General features: G+C 36.2%; 3 protein-coding genes across 6 annotated transcripts in view; 2 read left to right on the top strand and 1 right to left on the bottom strand.

The window, feature by feature from the left end:
- The window catches only part of LOC110379319 (kinesin-like protein Klp10A), a 56,334-nt gene extending 41,990 nt beyond the window's left edge, over nt 1-14,344 (bottom strand). For 2 of the 4 annotated variants that reach the window (XM_064043719.1, XM_064043720.1), the window contains exon 1: nt 13,899-14,344. In XM_064043719.1, coding sequence (XP_063899789.1) covers nt 13,899-13,959 — 61 coding nt within the window. In that variant the 5' untranslated portion in view covers nt 13,960-14,344. The remainder of the gene's footprint in view (nt 1-13,898) is intronic. The other 2 variants (XM_064043718.1, XM_064043721.1) reach the window with 2 other exon arrangements.
- A 245-nt stretch (nt 14,345-14,589) lies between these two features.
- Nucleotides 14,590-17,270, top strand: LOC126053616 (bifunctional arginine demethylase and lysyl-hydroxylase PSR). Its single transcript, XM_049836173.2, has 3 exons — nt 14,590-14,778; nt 15,880-16,583; nt 16,667-17,270. The coding sequence occupies exons 1-3, from the start codon at nt 14,706-14,708 to the stop codon at nt 17,048-17,050; spliced, it is 1,161 nt and encodes a 386-aa protein (XP_049692130.1). The 5' UTR covers nt 14,590-14,705; the 3' UTR covers nt 17,051-17,270.
- A 718-nt stretch (nt 17,271-17,988) lies between these two features.
- On the top strand, nt 17,989-19,451 carry LOC126053644 (cytochrome c oxidase subunit 5A, mitochondrial). The gene is made up of 2 exons (XM_049836214.2): nt 17,989-18,208; nt 18,951-19,451. The coding sequence occupies exons 1-2, from the start codon at nt 18,075-18,077 to the stop codon at nt 19,270-19,272; spliced, it is 456 nt and encodes a 151-aa protein (XP_049692171.1). The 5' UTR covers nt 17,989-18,074; the 3' UTR covers nt 19,273-19,451.
- The last annotated feature ends 840 nt before the right edge of the window (nt 19,452-20,291 follow it).

Genomic DNA, 20,291 nt, shown 5'->3' with positions numbered 1-20,291 from the left:
ATGCCGGATTACCATGAGCTCAAACGCAGCACGAAATAATTAATTTTAAGTAAAACCAAAGAATTAATATTCTCTTAACAACATCATCAGATAAAATTCAAATGATCATCACACCATAAAACCATTCACTCTTCAGCCATTATTCGTTACAACTTTAAACAAGTGTTATAAGCATTTACTAGCTAATTAGAATGATTGTGAATCAGTGGACTGTAAAACGACTGAACTGCCGAAAAATTTTGTGGCCATAACGTGTTTCATACTACTAATTGCTACAAACAAGGTGTGTCGTTTTATAATGTACTCATTAGTAGTAAACAGTGAGAATTTGGCTTTGTTAGCAATTCCTAGTTTTATAGTAGAAAGTTTATTTTGAAAGCCAAAATTGACCTTCAATATGAGACTGCAAAAGTTTAGAGATAACAATGGCGTGAAAATTGGAAGAATCATCAATCGCCATTATCACGAAAACCGGAGTTCCGGACTTCATTCGCCTGATTCACTCGAGTACTTTGAATTTCGTAGTCAAACAGCATACATTCGCATAGTTACATCACCGTGCTTACTGAATACACAACTACCTTTAACGGTAGTCGGAGATCGAAGATCAGCTATCGATCCTTAAATAAACCCTAGGAATCACCAGCTGAACCATGGAATACGTGGCTGGCTGCCAAAAGTGCACCTGCGACCATTTTAGTGAGAACTTTCACTACTCATTCGTAAGTGGAGATGAGGGGTCTGTATGGCCTGGTCGCATGGCCAGTGACGATTTCGTATGGCATCAGGCCGCGTGTCATTGACCCGTTAACACATCGCTTAGCTAATTATAAATCGGGTGGGTTTCCTTATGTGAGCATATTTCGTTTTAGTTTCTGGTTTTCTGCTTAGCCCATGCCCGCTCATTAACATGATCATAAAAGCCGTGCCAGGATTAGATTTTATAGGAGAGTAAAATTGGACGGGCATTTGATGTAGCTTGTTATGAATTTACTACCAAGGCAAGAATTTCCTGAATTAAATATGATCAGTCCAACAATTATGTTACGTTACAAAAAGTAATAAAATTGTTAATGGATAACGTGAAAGAAATTGTAATTATAGTAAGTACTTCCTACAGTGAATGTTCTACGGATACACTCACATTTGAAAAGTTGCGTAAAATCTGCTTCCACTGCATATCGTTTAACTGTACCTAACAAATTCAAACACAGAAAAGAGTTTCCTTGATGAAATCCAACCTTAACTGCAAATACTTTTACATAGTCAATGATAAACGGAGGTTCAATACACATAGAAGATTTAATCTAATCCCATCCTAAACCGGGCCAATGTGGGACCTAAATGCAGGTGAAGGTCAGCATAGAGAAAACACTAAAATGCAACAATTATTTCCAAATCAAGTCCAATCTAAAATGAACATCTATCAAAATCCCAAGATAACAAGTCTCTATTACAAATTAAGGTTATGTTAAACCATAATTTAACATTAACTTCAACTACGAAAGGCACAAAGCGGCACGACGTAACATTCTAACCTATAATTACATGACAGGTAAAAGTAGAAAAGAAACTAACTCACAGTACTTATTCCCACGGTCAAGATTGCAACAAGGGAGAGAAGCGAGGCGACGTGCAATTACTTGAGAAGCGTGAATGCAATCATTCATATGTATAAAATTAATAGATCGAGTTTCAATGAACAATCGTACATACCTGCTATAACTGGAAGAGAATTTCTTAGGGCAATGAATACCAGTCATAATTCTGAATAATGATTTCACTTTAAGAGTGTTAAGGCTTCGTAGTTAAAAAGAATCTGGAAGGAGAGTAAGTAAGCCAAAACTTTACAACTAGTCCCACTAGCAAATACTTCGCGAGCTAACAAACAATAATACCGCCCAGTTTCGAATGTTATCGAATATTTTAACAAAGAATTTGCATTAACAAACAGCAAATAGTACACTAACAAGATCTAACAAGCCAAACAAACGAGGCATTAGCGTCAAACTAGCGACGAACAGACGACACAGGTCAAAGATCTTGGTGACAGTAGGCGACGCTGCTCCTTATAAGGACAGAATCCAAACGGCTTCTAGGGTCAATAACGACTTTCAAAGGAAACTTTCGAATTAAAATCGAAAACCGAATGCAATTGAGGTATTTGAAAAAATATATTGTGCACTTATGATGCCATTAAGCTGGAAAATTGTTTCCGAATCGATTTCGTCATAAGAATTAAAACGAGGTCAAAGTTGAAGCTACTGTAAAGCTCCACTTTAGATGCAAGATAAAACGTTTGAGTAGTTCTCGGTTTATGTTACTGAAAGACAGAATTAGGGCAGCGAGACCCTGATACAGGAAAATGGGATCACGGTATTAGAGGACACTGTAATCATAGTTTATTCACTTACAAACGAATGTGAAAAAGCCTTCCTTATCCATAATGAATGATAGAAGCTTATTTCTTTTCATTAACATTATTTTATCATGAGCACAATATGCCAGTAATAGAATATTTTTTCCTTGTTACTCCCCATATTCCGGCTATTGTTTGATGCGGAAAATACAAGCAAGATTTGATAGCTTGACGAAAACAAGTGTAGCTATTGTAGAGGTATGTAAAACATCCGAATTGCATGAACATAGTCATAGAAAAGTTGAACATCAGGAATGAAAAAATAGTCTTGACTAAGGATTTGCCATCAAAGATCTTATCCAAGACATCCCCTTGTTCAAAAAAACAAGTTTTAGTAACAGAGTACTTCGGAGCTTGAAGGCTCGTTGGGACATTACTTACGTACTAGCAAAGTTCTGGCTGAATTGAATTCCGTAAAGTTCGACGTCCTTGAGTGAAGTTTGTTATTGGAATCTAAGGAGATCTCAAAGTGGCAATTAACGTATTTATTGAGTGCCAAAGAGCTTCTTGTTCTACGTAATTAGAAGTATTTGGACAGATGAGTGACCTTTTTGCGTTTAACTAGAATCGGTTACACAAATAAAGGCTGAATTCTTTGTTCAAAGAGAAATAAGTAGGACTCGCTGATCGACGACACATGCAGGAAACTGACAACTTTACTTAGATTTCCGCATAAAAAATGAGGTTATGTTATAAAAGGGGCTACTTAAATACTATTTGGAAGCTAAAATATAATTCAAAGGATCGTAACTCAGTTTGATAGTAGGCAGCCGGCCGACACTGGTAAGCATATTTAAGACCAAAGTAAAAGTACATACACGGCTAGCGGTAATGAGTTCGGTAGCAATTTCGCGGGTCGACCGTGGCCCACATAGCGGCAGACGATGTTTAATATACATCATTATTTACAGACAAACGTTCCGCTCTTGCTATAAACTTTCGCTCTAAGGTGAACAATACAAATCTTGGATGCTTCATTAAACGCAGCGGTAGGCCTGCTCAATTTTGGGGCAGAAACACTTACGACGGCCAAGCATTTTGCTCAAAACTAGATCAACTTTGTCGTAATATTTTTTTCTGGTCAAATACATCCTTAATCTTAACCACCAGAGAATAGACCGCAAAACTTACAAATGCAGAATTCTAATCAATGTCAACTTACACGTAACCCATGAAGCATAACGGCAGATATTACTTAAACAAACATTAGAAACTATAGTCGACAAACGCATATTACGTGACTAATTTATATGCAATCCAATATTTTTCAAGGCAAGCGACTAAAACTTCCTCAAAACAAATAGGAGTATTCAATTTAGGCTTCCTTTTGACTGGCAGTTAGACCCTATGGTCTATAGCTTTTTATAGAGACTTAGTTCCCTGACGAATGCCAAGGGGTTCAAAGACCTTGTGGCCTGTCCGACTGCTATATGAGACTAGGGTGGGTGGCACTGGAAGACCCGTGTTACACTGGATTAAATTATACGCAAGAATGGAACTGCTCAATTTTCTTATTGAGCAATTGTAAATAAGAGTACGTATACTACGTAAATGCAATGATTGTATGCAAGCCCGACTGATGAATTTAGGTCTCCGAAAGCAGCGTAGATGCAAACTTTGTCGTCATAACACCCAAGACTCGAATATGAAACATTTGGCATTATTCTATGTGGATAGACCTCCGGGCAAGAGTCGTGGTGGTCCATTATGAGTCTCGGTACTGTGAATATGTTACGGGTAATGCTAGAAGGTGGAGTAAACCTAGGATTACCCGGGTTGACTTAGTATTACCCAAGCTTCTTGGGTAAAGTCAGAATAATAAGTAAAATTTATTTTAATTCGGGGTTTACCCATGCTCACCTAGGTCTACCCAACTCTGACTGGGTAATGTTAAAAATTAGTCTAATTAATTAATGAAATGAAAAACCAAGGTCATTTTAAACATTTATTATTTAAAAAAACATACAAAGGCGATCGTAATCGCTAAACTAATAACTGGGTGTTAAAATTGAAATTATTTACTTTAGATCAACTGCTGTGACATTTAGAATTGCATAATTTTCCTGTAGCTTTGCATGAACACTTCTTTGTGGCACATTTTTTTTCACAAAGAATAACGCTACGGGCTCAAAAATTACGCAACACCTAACATTACCCAGTCAGAGTTGGGTAGACCTAGGTGAGTATGGGTAAACCCCGAATTAAAATTTATTTTACCAATTATTCGGACTTTACCCAAGAAGCTTGGGTAATACTAATTCAACCCGGGTAAACCTAGGTTTATTCCACCTTCTAGCATTACCCGTAACAAATATAAAAACCAGAAATCGATTTACATATTGAATACCTGATAGATCAATAACGTGCTCACATTTTTTCCCATAGCAAACAATTCGCAAACTATACCTGCCATACGTGTACATTATCTTGGATATTGTTTACCTATTCTCAAGCAAGTTATTTATAAATGCGATAGAAACCTGTCGCGGATCAATAGAACATAATAATTCTGCTATTATTCTGCGGTACTTACAAGAAGGTTACGTCACATAGTGAGAACTTTACAGCATGCCAACTTTGAACGTGATGGACTTCATCTAAAGTTTGAATTATTGGGAGCATTAGGTTTAATATTGCATACTCCACCTTCTGTGGTATTTACTTGCATAATGACGAAGTGAGTCAGACGAACCGGCGCAAACCGGCTAGACGACGGCGCCCGCGCAAGCCTACAGAATGCACAGATTGCTGATGTTGTGGAGCAGCTAATAAATAAAAGTGAAGACTTGAATATAAACACGTCAGCTTTATAGGTTAATTAAGTTTAGACTTGATCGATCTCGATAGCGATTGTCATACTGACCTCTATTTGTTACACTAATTTACCGTTTTTTGCGATCTACTTATCCTAACTTTAATGTAGCTAGAGGCTAAGAGATGCTAGACAATTTTGAAGATGAAAACAATGCTACTCATCATAAAATTCCCACATCAGCAAAAAAGTGGCGACTCGATACGAACAAGGATATGACTGAACATAAGTAACATGTTCCAAATGACTGAGATCTAACTTTTAGGTCTTTAAAGCAAATGATTCTTTAAATTACGATTGCACCTGAAGGTCGCGAACAAATAAGTGATCCAACAGTCCATAAATTCAAAGATAACCATCATTTTCTTGAGCAGTTAAGTAAATTCGAGCTCAATGCAAGTGTGAAGTGAGCATCATTATTCAAATGGTCTTGTACAATTGGGTTAAACATCTTCATTGTTCGAACTGTTTTGGGAACGAGAAATTGATCAGCTGTTGATTTCCCACTCAGGTGTCGAGAGAAAGCATTGTTGGCATCTAGTTCGTCTTACAAACAATAGGTTAATCCATCACATAGTTCTATGACAATTCGATCAAAGAAAAAATAGATTCTGTGCTTTCGATGTTCAGGTTTTATCATCTTATTTAAATAAATACAGAATTTTATTTCTAGTTTCTGACAGCCAACTTTTCTAGGAATGGGGATCCATTATAATAAATTATAACTAGCTAACTGAAGAGCAGTATAAGTTTGCTCTTGCATAACCTTTTGCGCATTATAAGCATAACAATACGTTTGATACGGTTATCATTGAAACATTGCCAACAGTAGCCAAAGATCTGGTATCAACTAAATTACACATATTATTAATTCAAGGCATACCAACTAACAGTAATCCAGTATTGACACTAAGAGATTCAGCCTCGTAACAAAAAAGCCACGACGATAAACGTACGCAGTGTAAACAGATCCGCAATTACACTTGTAGGCAAACACCTAGTAAATAACATATCATTTTTTCTGCTGACCATGACATAGAATATTATGCACGTAAAACAGCATACACATTTATAGATTACAATAAACATAGAAATGTTAAAATAGAAGTAGATAGACAAAATGTGGATAATAAAACACGTAAAATCGTAAATATACAACATCGAGCCGTTTAAGAGCACTAAACTATCGTCTATGCTTTATAACATATCAGATCGTCTATATGTTCTGGCACAAAGGGACACAAGTAAAATAAAATCGCAATTGAAAGCCTTGAACAATGATAGAACGACTGATGAATATGTGTATTTTAGAGAAAGAGCTGCATTTTAGACGCAACGTAGCTTTTTCAACTCGAATGCTTTAAATCAGCTATACGAAATTGCCAATGTTTCTCCCCCATTTAGTCCTGACAAAGCCCTTACAAAAAGTCCCGCTTTAAAAGCAATATACAACCATTCCAATGGATTGGAAGGAATCCAAAATGCGTTTTAGTTACGACAAATTCACTTTGTCTAAGATCTAAAATTGCTGGAAACTTGATATCTTTCATTCTCTTTTCTACGCACCCATGTTCCCCGTACTTAACTTTATATATGAGGAAACTATCGCTTAACAGGCATCATCATAGAAGCCACTATCATTAGCAGTACTTCGTCTATTCAAATATGGTTTTGCTCTGAGCCAAAATTTAACCAACACAAGTACCAATAAATCAATTATCTGCAGCTAAATTGAAGGAGGTTGAAATGAAACGCCACAGCGAGTTATGGGCATCAAGTCCTGCAAGAGGCCGCGCGATGACATCAGTAGACGGAACCACTTGGCAACCCACACGCCGCCCACGAAGCAAGAGCCTTGCGAAACCCTCGCTCAGATGGTCGACTTACTCGAGACACCGCGTGAGCTTTGATTCATACAAAACAAACTGGAAATTAAATTCAGAGCAGATCTGTTATTCCTATTGAAAAACATCAATTACAATATAATGGAGGATATCATTCATTAAAATATCGATCATGGTCCGAGAACAGTCCCAAATTGTAATAAATTTTAATGGCCATCCAAAAGCTTAGCCAACACAAATCCTACAGTTAGAAAGGATGTCAATTAACAGAGGACTGTTATAAAATTGCTCGTTAATCAACTAATTGATGGCTCCAACGCCATTCAATAAACTTGAATCAGAGAACATGGATGGATGTGCTAAAGATGGATCGTAAAATAAATGGCTAAAAGCTCATTGACGCATATGCTAAATATCATAGTCGTGATGCCTCAAACGGAATTAATGTGAGAAAAATTTCACAAACAAAACACTTGGTAGCTAATATTATGTGACAAATAATTCTTGCTAACAAGACGAAAAACGATGATTCAACGCCAATAAATAGGACGAAAGAAGTCCACAAGACGATAATTGTTCCTGCAAACGGCTTCAGTCAATTGAGGATAACGACTCGTGTCGACGAACTGAACTCTAGACGTCACACATGTTAGGAACGAACACTTCATATTAGATCATGATTAAAAGCAAATCTAGACCGCAGTATATAAATAAAAATTAGTAATACTGTGGTTTAAATCTATTCAGAGCTGTGGAGATTTATAACCCATGTTTTTGAACAGCACCTCACAATCATAATTTAGGTTCGCATTCATTTAAGAACTGACTACTAATTCCTCAATCAAGCAAATTCAATGTTGTTCACAACAAAAACGTCATTTAAAAACAAATTAAGCAAATAAGAATTAATGATGCACATGCATGAGTTCATTGGTTTGTATTCGAATATGAAGATGACAGTATATCTAAAGGCAGTCAGTATTTCAAATGACTGAATTCCATTTGTATATCGTCATACTAAACGATTGGTCTTCTCGACCTTGTAGGTCAGTAACTATTAATGCGCTACATAAGACTCTGTGACTTATTAAACATTTCAATAAAAAAGTAAATAAAGAGTAGAAAATTTTAGAATGATTAATTAGTATCTTACCAAACGGCCATATTAACGTGAAAACTGCTTGAACAAAACGTTGCACCAAATGAAAGAGCCGATTTAGAACCATAGTGAGACGCTGGCAGCAGTGGCAGCCCAATACTTCTCAATAGAGACCATAATACATACATCGTAAATAGTACTGAGGGCGTGGGCGTTGAAGGCGAAATTACAAAGATGGTAAAATACTGACAAGAGTAGCCAAGTAGAATCAATGAGGAGGCGATGAGAATCGGAACATATGTTAAGAGGATAAAGTGACAACGCTACATTTAGTCCAATTTCTCCGAGAAATAGAATTGCCAATGAAACTCGCGACGATGGTAGAATAGAAACGAGATATAAATGATATAAGTAGTTGGAAGACCTCCGCAAAATACAATAAGCCAGCAGATTTTATAAATACAGGGTTATTACCACAAACCGCTCTACGTGCGGATATTTTTTATTTAATATAATAACTACTTGCTAGTATTATGACAGTCTTCGAGAGAAAGTTACGGACAGTACAAAGAATCATTTTCTATTGTCGACGAGCGTCTAGGCTCCGTCTTTTGGGATTATTAGCGGAAAACAAGCTTTAAAGGAATACTTTTATTTTCTCCGACTTGCTAGACCAATGGACTTATGAGGAACTAAAACTGGTATCCACAAAAAGTGTCCAACAAAGTTTTAATACAATAAAACTTCTTCCTGTCCAACATTTTATGGAACAAAAACATTTTTGTGTATTCTTTACGTACTAGTTTTTATTAAATTACTTTCTCTGTTCATACCAGCGCCGTGTTTTCAATTGACCTGAAATAGAACTGCTCTAAATTACCCACCCCCAATTGCTTATCGATTACAGGAAAATGTATTGATATCTTGTTATTTTTACTGTCACTGACATAGTTTCGTTAATTGCAATCTTTTAATTGGCTCTAATGTCCGTAACGAATTGACATCATCTAATCTAAAATCTGCAGAAGCTGGTTTAGTTTGTTTTGGACGTCCACAAAAAAAAAAGCAATATTTTTGCAAGAACATATTTATTATAATTTGTGACGTGTCTAGGCCACTGGAACTACCATTTATTCAAATAGTCCATTAATAGTAACGCCTACGTGAGCCGCTGATGACATCAGTACAATCGAAAGTGGGTTTTTATCTCGCTCGGATCAGTACTGCAATTAACGGAATGAAACGCCGCACTAATTATCAGCTGATCGGCTTACATGCGACTTGAGCAAGTCTCACGATCCTTGGAAATCCAGAGCTTGTTCAATGAATGATCATAATCACTGCGATATAAGTAAACAGACTATAAAGATAACTCGACCGTTTTATAAGTGCTATTTTTTTAGACTAAGCACCACAAAAAGATTGGTTACCTCTATTTTCAGACGGATACAATGACCCTAAACAAATTACTGTTATTGTTCGAGAATCTAGTAATTAGAGAGACGAGACGATTAACGAAGAAACAATCTATTATCAATGAGGTCAACGTCTTTCGGCAAAGTTCGCGGTTCTGTCGATAAATTAGTGAATTACCGTGCTCAATCAACCGCGATATAAGAAACAAGCATGATGTTGAGTGGTCCAAGTAGATCAAATGAACATGTCAAAGAAATAAGGTAATTCATATGTCGGATTTCGTAGCAACCTTGATTATAAAGAAGATTTCGCCAATAATCATCGCATTCCGGGGATACACAGTCTTTTGGAGCAGGATATTAGGTAATCCTACCGACATCAAAGATAATAAGACACGTTTTGGCAAATTGCAAATCTTTAACATAAACACAGAATTCGTAATCGAGGACGGAAATCTCTTGATACTTCAAGAATGTTTTATGCTGTATACGGAATGCAACTACTCTAAACAGAAAAAGTAAAATGGCTAATGAAACTCTTAAAGAACCATTCGTTACTCCTTACGCAGAAATAATAAGACGTTAATTGGAAACAGCACGCTTGTTGACAGGACAAGAATTATTGTCCTAATCCTTCACAAAGTCTAGTATATCAATTGCATTCACAACAAGCGACTCGTATAAAATATGATTCGTGAAGTTAGCTGTTTAGAACGGATTGAATAGCGTCGGCGCATTATAACAACAAGACTTGAATATGAAGCTAAGACACCCACGTAAGGAGTACGAATATAGTCTTGGAACAAGGAAGCTGTATAGTTTTGGCTGTAAGCTGTTGGTCCTAGGGCATGAGAGCGATATTCGGAAAACTTTATCTGCAAGTAAGAAATCCCCGTAAAGCATGGGGCATAACCCCAGAAGTCAAAATGACAGGTCAAATAACAAACAACATACAGAGAGAAATGTTGCAGAAAGCAGTTACATCCAAACCATTTCCGAAGCCATAAACCTGACACAGTACAAGTTCAATTGCGATTTATAATATCAACGTCTATGATTAAAGTATAAAAACGTTGATAGTACTGTTACGTCGGGTTTCTCGTTTCGTATGTCGGTCACCGGCGAGCGAGGGAAGCCGTTCTACAATGACTCACTACTTGTTCGGAGCGTTGCCACGCGTACCATTCGGGGGACCTTCATGCGCTGTTTTGCTGCCGATATTATTGATATAAATAAAAACACCGGAAAATTTAACGTGGCCTAATAACATACAACGATGGACATTCAGTAGAAAATGCAGTTAAAAACGTTTTTGATTTGATATGTATTCAAACATTCGCCTTTGCCTTTATAAAACATCGTTCTATGCTGCGCAAGAGGTTCTTACTTGTGCAAGTCTTTCGTATTTCACTTTGAAGGCTTTAAAGACTGCCGTCTTCAAAGAAAACTCTTGAATATGAACGTTTACTGCGAGAATTGACGAGTCTCATTGCTCTCAGTAATTTACATAGACGGTTGCTTTCTCGGACAAGATTGACATCCTTTACAATGAGGAATCTTAATGAACTCTAACTAGGCTTTCTAGTCTTTTATGTTTATTAATGGATGGCATAAATTAAATACTGATACTCTATTCAGAGGTTCTTTCACTAAAGGCTTAATTTATTACCTGATCTGTACAATGTGAAAAATGGCTAAAAGAGGAACATAATATTCATGAATGCAGAGGGCAGAGGCCCTCGTATCGTTGGCGCAACCTTGGAAAGGCTCGTGGGCGACCAGGAAGTGGTTTCACACGAAGCACGAACATGAACTTGTTGTCTCATGAATTGTTACTTTGCGTAGTTTCCTCCAACATCAATTATAAAACGATCTAGATTGACTAGACCAAATGGCGTAACTGAATAACGTTGGAGCAAAAGTGTTCTAATAAATATTGATTAATGCGAAAGTCTATAACACAATTGGAATGCATGAATTGCATAATGACAATACCAACTGTCTCTTTCACTCTGTAGAACTTGTTATCTGAAATATTTTCTACAATTAAAAACCTACAGATGTGACGAATAATATTTATCTCGGAACTTTAACCTCAAGATTAAATAAAAGTGCGACCAAAAATTCTTCCCGATCGGTTGAACTAGTTGGTCGTAACCTTGGCTATTTATTGCCATGCGTGGCACACGAGCAATATTGATGGTTTCCTGTGGTGTATGCAGCATGCTCGCCGCATTGGACACGTTAGATAACTATCGTAAATTAAACTTGACAGCTTTTTAGCCTTCATTCATTTAATTAATAGAGAAGAGCAGTTTGCGAAAAAAAAGCTGACTTATAAAATGTTTGGAGTAAATATTGTTTTGTATAGATAATGTCCAAGACATAAGTTAAACCTATAAATCGTTTCTAAACCGACAGAAATGGAAGACCCGAGGCGGTTGGCGCTTACTGCTTACGCCCACTATTAAGACTGGTCATTGAATAACAACATTCAAGTGATACATTGTAAGACGTCTAATATTTCCAGGAGTTCCTTGACTGCCATTACGCCAACTTTGCAATACGAATAATATATGCGCGTATACAAAACTGGCTCAGTAAGGCATTAAACTTGATAACATGTTGTTTTCTGTGTCCAATTTTCTGAGAAAAAATAAATCAACTATATGACATCATATTTAAATAAACCGGTATTCTTAAAACTAAGCTCGTAATAAGCAATTAATGGCAACACAATGTGCCCGCGCTGTCGCCGCGGTCGGCGCGTGCGCCGGTCGTGCCGTATATGGCGCTGGCGGCACGCAACAAGGCCGCGCACTCCACTGCCACAGCCAACGCCATCATTGTATTTAAAATATATTTAAACTCCTCAACTAGCCATGGAATTGAATAAGGAATTTGAGATGAATAATAAGGAAATTGGATCAAAAATATATAGAAAATAGTTGTCACTTTTTAGTGTCTGGCTGTGGCAGAGTGATTTATTTTTAATTTTAATAACATCACAAAATAATAGGATCTCCATTCTACGGTAGTTATTTCTAATAGACTAATAAAGCCTTATTATTTTAACCATGAACCTTGTCTTGATGTTAGCGAAACATATTTTGTTTATTTGGAATAAGTGATGTGCATACTGCGCCAGCCCCAAATAACATTGTGAACAGGGCAAGGAACATATTTCTTTCTTCCAATAGAATCATAATTATGAATACAATCAGTGTTTTCATGGTGTTAATAACTTTTTTAAAACACATTTTATCGGACATGAGTATTCAATCTCGGACCAAATAACATATTGAAACCAGTATTGGTGCATGCAAAATAAATTCCAAATTAAAACAAGAAGCTTCTCTTAAATAGATTTCATTTTTTAATTTTGAGATCAGAGAATATTTATAGGCTCTATAGAGACTTTTTCAAATGTTTTGCTTATTACACTATGTTATTTCTAGGTAAATGATTGTACATATTGTAGAAACCATGTATTTTAGAGCTGTAATCATTGAATTATAACTTGTTATAATTGTGGTTGATTTAATTGAAGTAAAGATGATTTCCTAGTAATGTTTTCACATTTTCACCCCTAGATTTAGTTCAGTCATAAGAACATGGATCTGTGCAGGGATTTTTATAAAATTAGATGCACGAATAGTCTAGAACCAGGGGGAAAAGAAATAGTTGCGGGACGTCGGTGAAACTACAAGGAACTACTCAAAATGAGTCAGACTGAGACACAATGAGACAAGTTGAATTCACTATGTACATACCTACTGCTAAACACCAAATATCTCTGTACAAGGCAGATGTAGCTAAGATTTTCATGAAGCAAACAGAAAGTAATCAGTTTTTACATTTTTATGTATCATGTTTGATAACAAGACTAGGTCATGAATGTCATGTTTGAATATTCTGTTAGAATTAGTCAAGTACTGGTGATGATTCATACTGTTCTCCTTAAACTCCTATTGGAACTGGCTTTTTTTGCAATTTCTAGCAGAATCTACTAAATTTTATTCTACTAGAATATCAGAACACACATCAGTTTCTAAAATTGGTTATGAATACACCAAACAAATCGTTTTCACTTTCTTGAGTAATAATGTATCAGATAATTGGCAAACGGATATAGCAAATCAATTTACTGCCAATGCCTTCAAGTAAAAGCAGTTCCTTGGCCTACCAAGTGAATCATAGGATACCCTCAAGTCATCGACCGCAGCATACTGCATCGCCGACAAACACCCAAGCGGATTCAGGGAAAATACACACAAATTGTAGATATTTTAAGTACGTTAGCACTTACCATCTGTTCTTTTTATGTTGATATTAATTCCGGACTGAATCTTTATTGTACCGTCATCCATTTTCGCACAAATTTAGGCACCACATACACTAAATAACATTATTTCTCAAAGAACCTTTGTTCAAAAATAGTCTAACACATTGAGAAATTACACATGAGAACCGGTGAAAATTACAAAATAAATTTCTACACCCAGATTGACAGTTATATCGAGCTAGCTACACACTTCAGACTGGAACGTTTGAAATTTGTTTCACTACAAGAGTCAAATCAATCACTTTAAATTATTGGTTTTTAAAAGAACGCGATTGATTTGAAAATTGTAAATGTATAAAGTAAATAAAAACTGAAAAAACCAGAAATGTTCAAATTATTTCGGTTATAAACGCGAAATTCTAAAATTATCAGTTTGTGAGTTTGCCAATGCGTCGAAACGAAAACGTTTCGTTGCCAGTCGCAAAAAAATATTTATGGAAAAACAAAGTTTTTGAGTGACAATTTGACCACACAATTTTGAGCCTGTAGTTAAGAGAAAATTAAATATTTTTATATTCTTACAATTTGGATTACGTTTTTTTAATAAAATCTAGGGAAGATGATAACTTAGAATTCAGTGTTTTGTATGACCTTAGTTTGAACTAAACATCAAAGAACCACATCACTAGAAACATAGACAAGACAAGAAGCAGCCAGCCCTCCTCCTGTCAATCAATTTGTCAATTTCAACGCTGTTGCTGTTCAATAGTTTTGTAAGGAATCGCATCAATTAAATAAATATTTAGAAAATACTATTTTATTAAGAAAATAATGGACAGTGAGCACAAACTGTCGCATAAAGCCAAAAAGCGTATCAAGGAAGTAAAGAGGAAAGCGAGACCCGGTGAGTGAGCGGCCCCTGCCCTATTCCTATAATTGACACACTTTCCACAAGCTGCATTAATGCAGGCAAAATATATTTGTTTTGATGAAAATTCTGAATCTGAACTATCGACCTTAACATTCCTAAGGCAGAGAGTAGTAAAATACTAAATATTAAGCATTAATTTGTGGCATTCTAGAATGATCTTCGAAAGCGTGGTATCCGCTTATCACGATGCCTTTCTTGATTATATCCTGTAAGCTAAAACCTGTAGCATCACGATTCATGATAATAGAACATTGGCTGACGCAGAAAAATCAATCAAATCATCACTAAAAGTTCTAGGACAAGTTATGATCTGATCAAATATTAGTTAACTGATTTCCAAGAAACCTTGAGTGCAATGAAAGGAGTTGCATGTTTATGAAATAAAAAATAACTGAATCTTGATTTCTCAAGTCAATCTGGTGTATCCTACTGTGTGAACCACTGTATCACTTCTTTAATGGACCTACCCTAAAAGTGCATTACAAATAATACTGGATGAAGTGGTTTGTGTTATGTTTCTCCAAGTTAGTTTACACTTCCAATATATTCAAACAATTCATAAATATAATATGGATTTGAAATATTATCTTTTCATATATGAGTTCAATTTCCCCCTCCAAGAAAGAAAATCTGCTATGTTAATAAGCCATAGAGAAAAGTGCATAATTTATGTGCATTGTGTTGTATATTAAAATACACCACATGCAATAATTGATTGCACATTTCATGCACTATGCAGCACAACTTAATAACAGATTATTATGTATTCTGCTGAAGTAATTTGTTGTGAAAAAATGCACCTTTATTATGCAATATGTATGATGTCATAGCACTTCTTTTTTATGAACTTTATGACATGATCAAGTTAGATTAGTTTTATTTTGAGGATGGACAGCAAAATAAAATGATTATTCATATTCATTATAGCTACCACTTAATAGATTTGTAGAGGTTAAGTTTCATTATTTTTGTACATCATGGACATTAGTAATTGCTAGTGTACCTACATAACTAAAAACAAACAAGAAATATGAATTCAAATAACTCATAGCTTTTTTAACATTTTTGTTACAGAATTAGCAGACAAGTACCAATGGACAGCCTTGAAGTATGCAACAAACTTTGACGAATTTCTCAAATGCAATGACAATGTTGACAGAATCAGTGAAAATGAGGTGACACCTGAAGAATTTATAGAGAAATATGAAAAAATTTACAAACCTGTAGTTATAACCAATGTACAGACTAATTGGAAAGCAAATCACAAATGGACTTTAGATAGACTTGCCAAAAAGTATAGGAACCAGAAGTTTAAGTGTGGTGAAGACAATGAGGGTTACAGTGTTAAGATGAAAATGAAGTATTATGTAGAGTACATGAGGACTACGACTGATGACAGTCCGCTTTATATTTTTGATAGCAGTTTTGGTGAGCATGTGAGGAGAAAGAAACTTTTGGAAGATTATGAAGCTCCCTTGTATTTCAGGGATGACTTGTTTAAGTACTGCGGTGAGGAAAGGAGACCTCCTTATCGTTGGTTTGTGATGGGACCACAGCGCTCTGGTACTGGTATCCATATAGACCCTCTTGGTACCAGTGCTTGGAATGCTCTGGTTTTTGGTCATAAAAGATGGTGCTTATTCCCTACCCAGACCCCTAGAGAACTGATTAAGGTGACTGGCGCTATGGGTGGGAAACAAAGAGACGAAGCTGTCACATGGTTCAAACTTATTTATCCTAAGACACAGTTAGAAACATGGCCCAAAGAATTTAAACCCGTATGTATAAATCTTTATTTTTTCATTACATATTTTACATGTATGAGTTAGACAGATTCAAAACATTATCTTTTTTATTGCAGGTGGAGATTCTTCAGAAACCGGGTGAAACCGTGTTCGTACCGGGAGGCTGGTGGCACGTGGTCCTCAACCTAGACGACACGGTGGCTGTCACTCAAAACTTCTGCAGCCGCACGAACTTCCCGGTTGTCTGGCACAAAACTGTTCGCGGCCGCCCGAAACTGTCCAAAAAGTGGATCAAAGTATTGGAGACCAAAGAACCTGACTTGTATAAGATAGCTAGTGGCATGGACTTGAGTCAAGGCACTGGCGTGGCTTCAGACAGCTCATCGAATAGCAGCTCGTCGAGCAGCGATAGCGACAGCAGCTCTTCAGACAGCTCAGAAGAAGATAGTGGTCAGGAAAGCATTACTGCCCACAAGAAAAAGAGACGAAGAAAAATGTAGAAGGACCAAAGCGCCTTATATCTTGCATAGGTAATCATGAATACCAATATTCATAAAGAGGTAATATCAAATAGAAATTTATATCATAAGTGTAAGCCTGTTTTGTATTACTAGACATAACGACTAATAAAAATTTTTACTTGTTGTTTTCATAGTGAACAGTATATTTCTTTTGTTAATTTGACAACACAATTCTTTATGAATAAAGTATTATCGTATATCTTTTGTTTTATTAATTAATGTTAAATGTTAAAAATATTATGAAGCATGGAATTGGATTTGCTCATTTAATAAAACCCCACTTAACTGTGAGGACGAATGACATGTGCAATTCAAAGTTCTCTACCAGTATACAAAGCTCTCTACCAGTACACAAAGATCTCTATCAGTATACAAAGTTCTTTACTTATACACAAACCTCTCTACCAGTTCACAAAGTTCTCTACCAGTGCACAAAGCTCTCTACTAGTTCACAAAGTTCTCTAATTCTCTACCAGTGCACGAAGCCCTCTACCAGTACACAAAGTTCTTTACCTGTGCACGAAGCTCTCTACCAGTACACAAAGTTCTCTACCAGTGCACTAAGCTCTTTACCAGTACACAAAGCTCTCTACCAGTGCACTAAGCTCTCTACCAGTACACAAAGCTCTCTACCAGTGCACTAAGCTCTCTACCAGTACACAAAGCTCTCTACCGGTGCACAACCCTTTCTACAAGTATTCAGCGATAGGTCATTCTCTAAATTCTCCTGACTCTCTTTGCCAAAGTAATTAGTATGTCATCAACATTAAATTTTAGAATTTAATTACTTCTTTTAGTTTTTTTGTGCATGGAATTAATTGTTACGGACTACGGATGGAGCTTCAAGCCATCTTCACAAACATTAGCGAAGTTTACTAAAATCAATAAAATGTGCGCAACACTAAAGACGTCAAACGTAGCGACTGGCACTCTAGTTTTTTAGTCTATGGTTGAGCAGCCATTTGTTATCCTTGCTAAAGTTTCCGTGTAAAGTCTGATCAAAATGCTGAAATCAGCTTCTGGTGCACTGGCCAATGTCCTGAGAAGGTCCCTGGTGCCGGCGACGAGGGCCAGCGCGGTGCCCCTGAGGCGGTCGCACGGCGGCCCCGTCGAATCCGATGAGGATTTTGATAGCAGGTTAGCCTCTTGTCGGAAATTTTGACGTTATGTAACTGAAAATTGTGTTAATCTTGTCGGTGATTTATTACTTTCAATAAGTTGGATTGATTTTTTGTTGTATGTCTAACTTGGTGCCTTTTTCTGTAGTCTGAAGTCCGGATAGATATCATGTTGCGGGATGAAATGAAATTAATATTTTTTGAGTATATAACCTCCGCTCCCTGTCAATTTACACATGTATTAAGTAAAATAACAACTGATTTGTAGATACAGTCGCTAAAAATGTTATCTGCTGAATATTGATTTTTATATCTAGGCCACATAACCAAAATTTCAGTCACACAGTAATCTAGTTCAGTATTGATATTCTTATTTGAATATATTGATCACCTTCACTGTAGTGTAACTTGTTATCTTTTGAAATAAAAATATGTGTAATTTTCCTGTTCGATGGTCCAATTTAGCAAGCCATGCAAAGGCAATAAAGTATAACTTAATAAAATCATGCACTACATAAGTTCAGATCTGCATTCAAAACCATTTTAAGAGAGAATAAATCAATTTAATGCTATTTTGTGGAATTCATGGAGAATACACTAAATAATGCTAAATTTTCTGCATTCTATTCCAAAATTACTACTTATGATTAATTTAAGCTTGGTACTGAATTAAGGAAACTTCTTTATTACAGATTTCTAAGTATCCAGGTTATTTTCTTAGAGAATATCTCTTATTAAATTTTTAATCTCTTTGTTTTCAGATATGAGCTATTCTTCAACAGGAAAGACATTGATGGATGGGAAATCCGCAAAGGTATGAATGACCTGTGCGGTATGGACCTTGTCCCCGACCCAAAGATCATCAAGGCAGCGCTGCACGCCTGCAGGAGAGTTAATGACTACGCACTCGCCATCAGGTTCCTTGAGGCCTGCAAAGACAAGTGTGGCCCCAAAGTCAATGAAATCTACCCTTACATCATCCAGGAAATTAAGCCCACGTTAACAGAGCTTGGCATTGAGACACCAGAGGAGCTTGGCTACGACAAACCAGAACTAGCTTTAGAGAATGTTTATGACATGTAAGGTCGCCGTTAAATATCAAATTAAGCTGTAGAGAATTTGTATAATAGTTTTGTTGTCGAGTTTTTACTTTACTTTTAAATGTGAGAAGCTGCGTCTTCAACTAGTAGTATTCTTGTTCCATCATTCAAAAATCGACATGCTTGTCTAATGTTTATACATTAGAGAATATGCTATAATTATGAATGTGTTTCATTTTTCTATGATTTCTGTCACCCCTTTTATACAATGTCTTGTCGGTACCTAGTATTATGTTATATTTACCAATAAAGATTAACACTATTACATCACTTTCTTTTGTAGATTTTGTTTGTAGATAGTTTTTTATTGAGTGCATAAAGTAGAGTAGGATCTTATAAAACAGAAACGTGATTTATTAATCATCAGTTACAAAGTGATGATACATGGATAATACTGAATAGCATGAGGAAAATGTCAACATCAATGTTTACGAAGTTATGACGCCTTTGTAGCAGTTAAAAGAGATCTAAACATGACAAATAATGTGACCCTCTATTGTCTGGAGAACAATGGCTTGCCACAGGCTAGGAAGGATTGGACAATATTGTCTCAAGGAATCTGTAGCTAATAAGTCTACATATTAGAAGTCTTATGACCACTTTATTTTTTTGGCCAGGGCCTCCCTAGTATAGTTTATATATTAGAATAAACATGATAGGTAGGCTACTTCTACATACAAAATAATGTACTCTGTGACGTCTACTATGCTGGATATGTGTGCGCGTTGATTTTGATAATAGATAATTAGTGTAAGACGTCCTATAATTGTGTATGGTAAATAAAAATTTGTGTATGCAGCCATTGTGGAGAAATTCACCAAAAACAGATTCCGCTGGGCGAACGTTGGCGAACGTTGTCCTGGCGGAACTTTTTTTAATCCTTAGACTTTAGAAGAAAAGATATGTGTCCGAAAATTAGTGTGTATTTGTGTATAATTGATTATGTATGAATGAAATCAGTGCATGCATAAACTTCGGAGAAATTCAAGTTTCCGCTACGCG

Source organism: Helicoverpa armigera, chromosome 3 (genome assembly GCF_030705265.1).
Source record: "Helicoverpa armigera isolate CAAS_96S chromosome 3, ASM3070526v1, whole genome shotgun sequence".
Lineage (NCBI taxonomy): Eukaryota > Metazoa > Arthropoda > Insecta > Lepidoptera > Noctuidae > Helicoverpa > Helicoverpa armigera.
The sequence above is the reverse complement of the archived record's forward strand: the minus strand, read 5'-3'. Positions and strand labels throughout refer to the sequence as shown.

What these genes read in the sequence shown, in the direction of transcription:
- LOC126053616 (XM_049836173.2), top strand. Translation starts at nt 14,706, where the DNA reads ATGGACAGTGAGCACAAACTGTCGCATAAAGCCAAAAAGCGTATCAAG. An exon ending in AAAGAGGAAAGCGAGACCCG is followed by an intron (nt 14,779 to 15,879) that starts GTGAGTGAGCGG and finishes TTTTTGTTACAG; the next exon opens with AATTAGCAGACAAGTACCAA. An exon ending in GGCCCAAAGAATTTAAACCC is followed by an intron (nt 16,584 to 16,666) that starts GTATGTATAAAT and finishes TTTTTATTGCAG; the next exon opens with GTGGAGATTCTTCAGAAACC.
- LOC126053644 (XM_049836214.2), top strand. Translation starts at nt 18,075, where the DNA reads ATGCTGAAATCAGCTTCTGGTGCACTGGCCAATGTCCTGAGAAGGTCC. An exon ending in GATGAGGATTTTGATAGCAG is followed by an intron (nt 18,209 to 18,950) that starts GTTAGCCTCTTG and finishes CTTTGTTTTCAG; the next exon opens with ATATGAGCTATTCTTCAACA.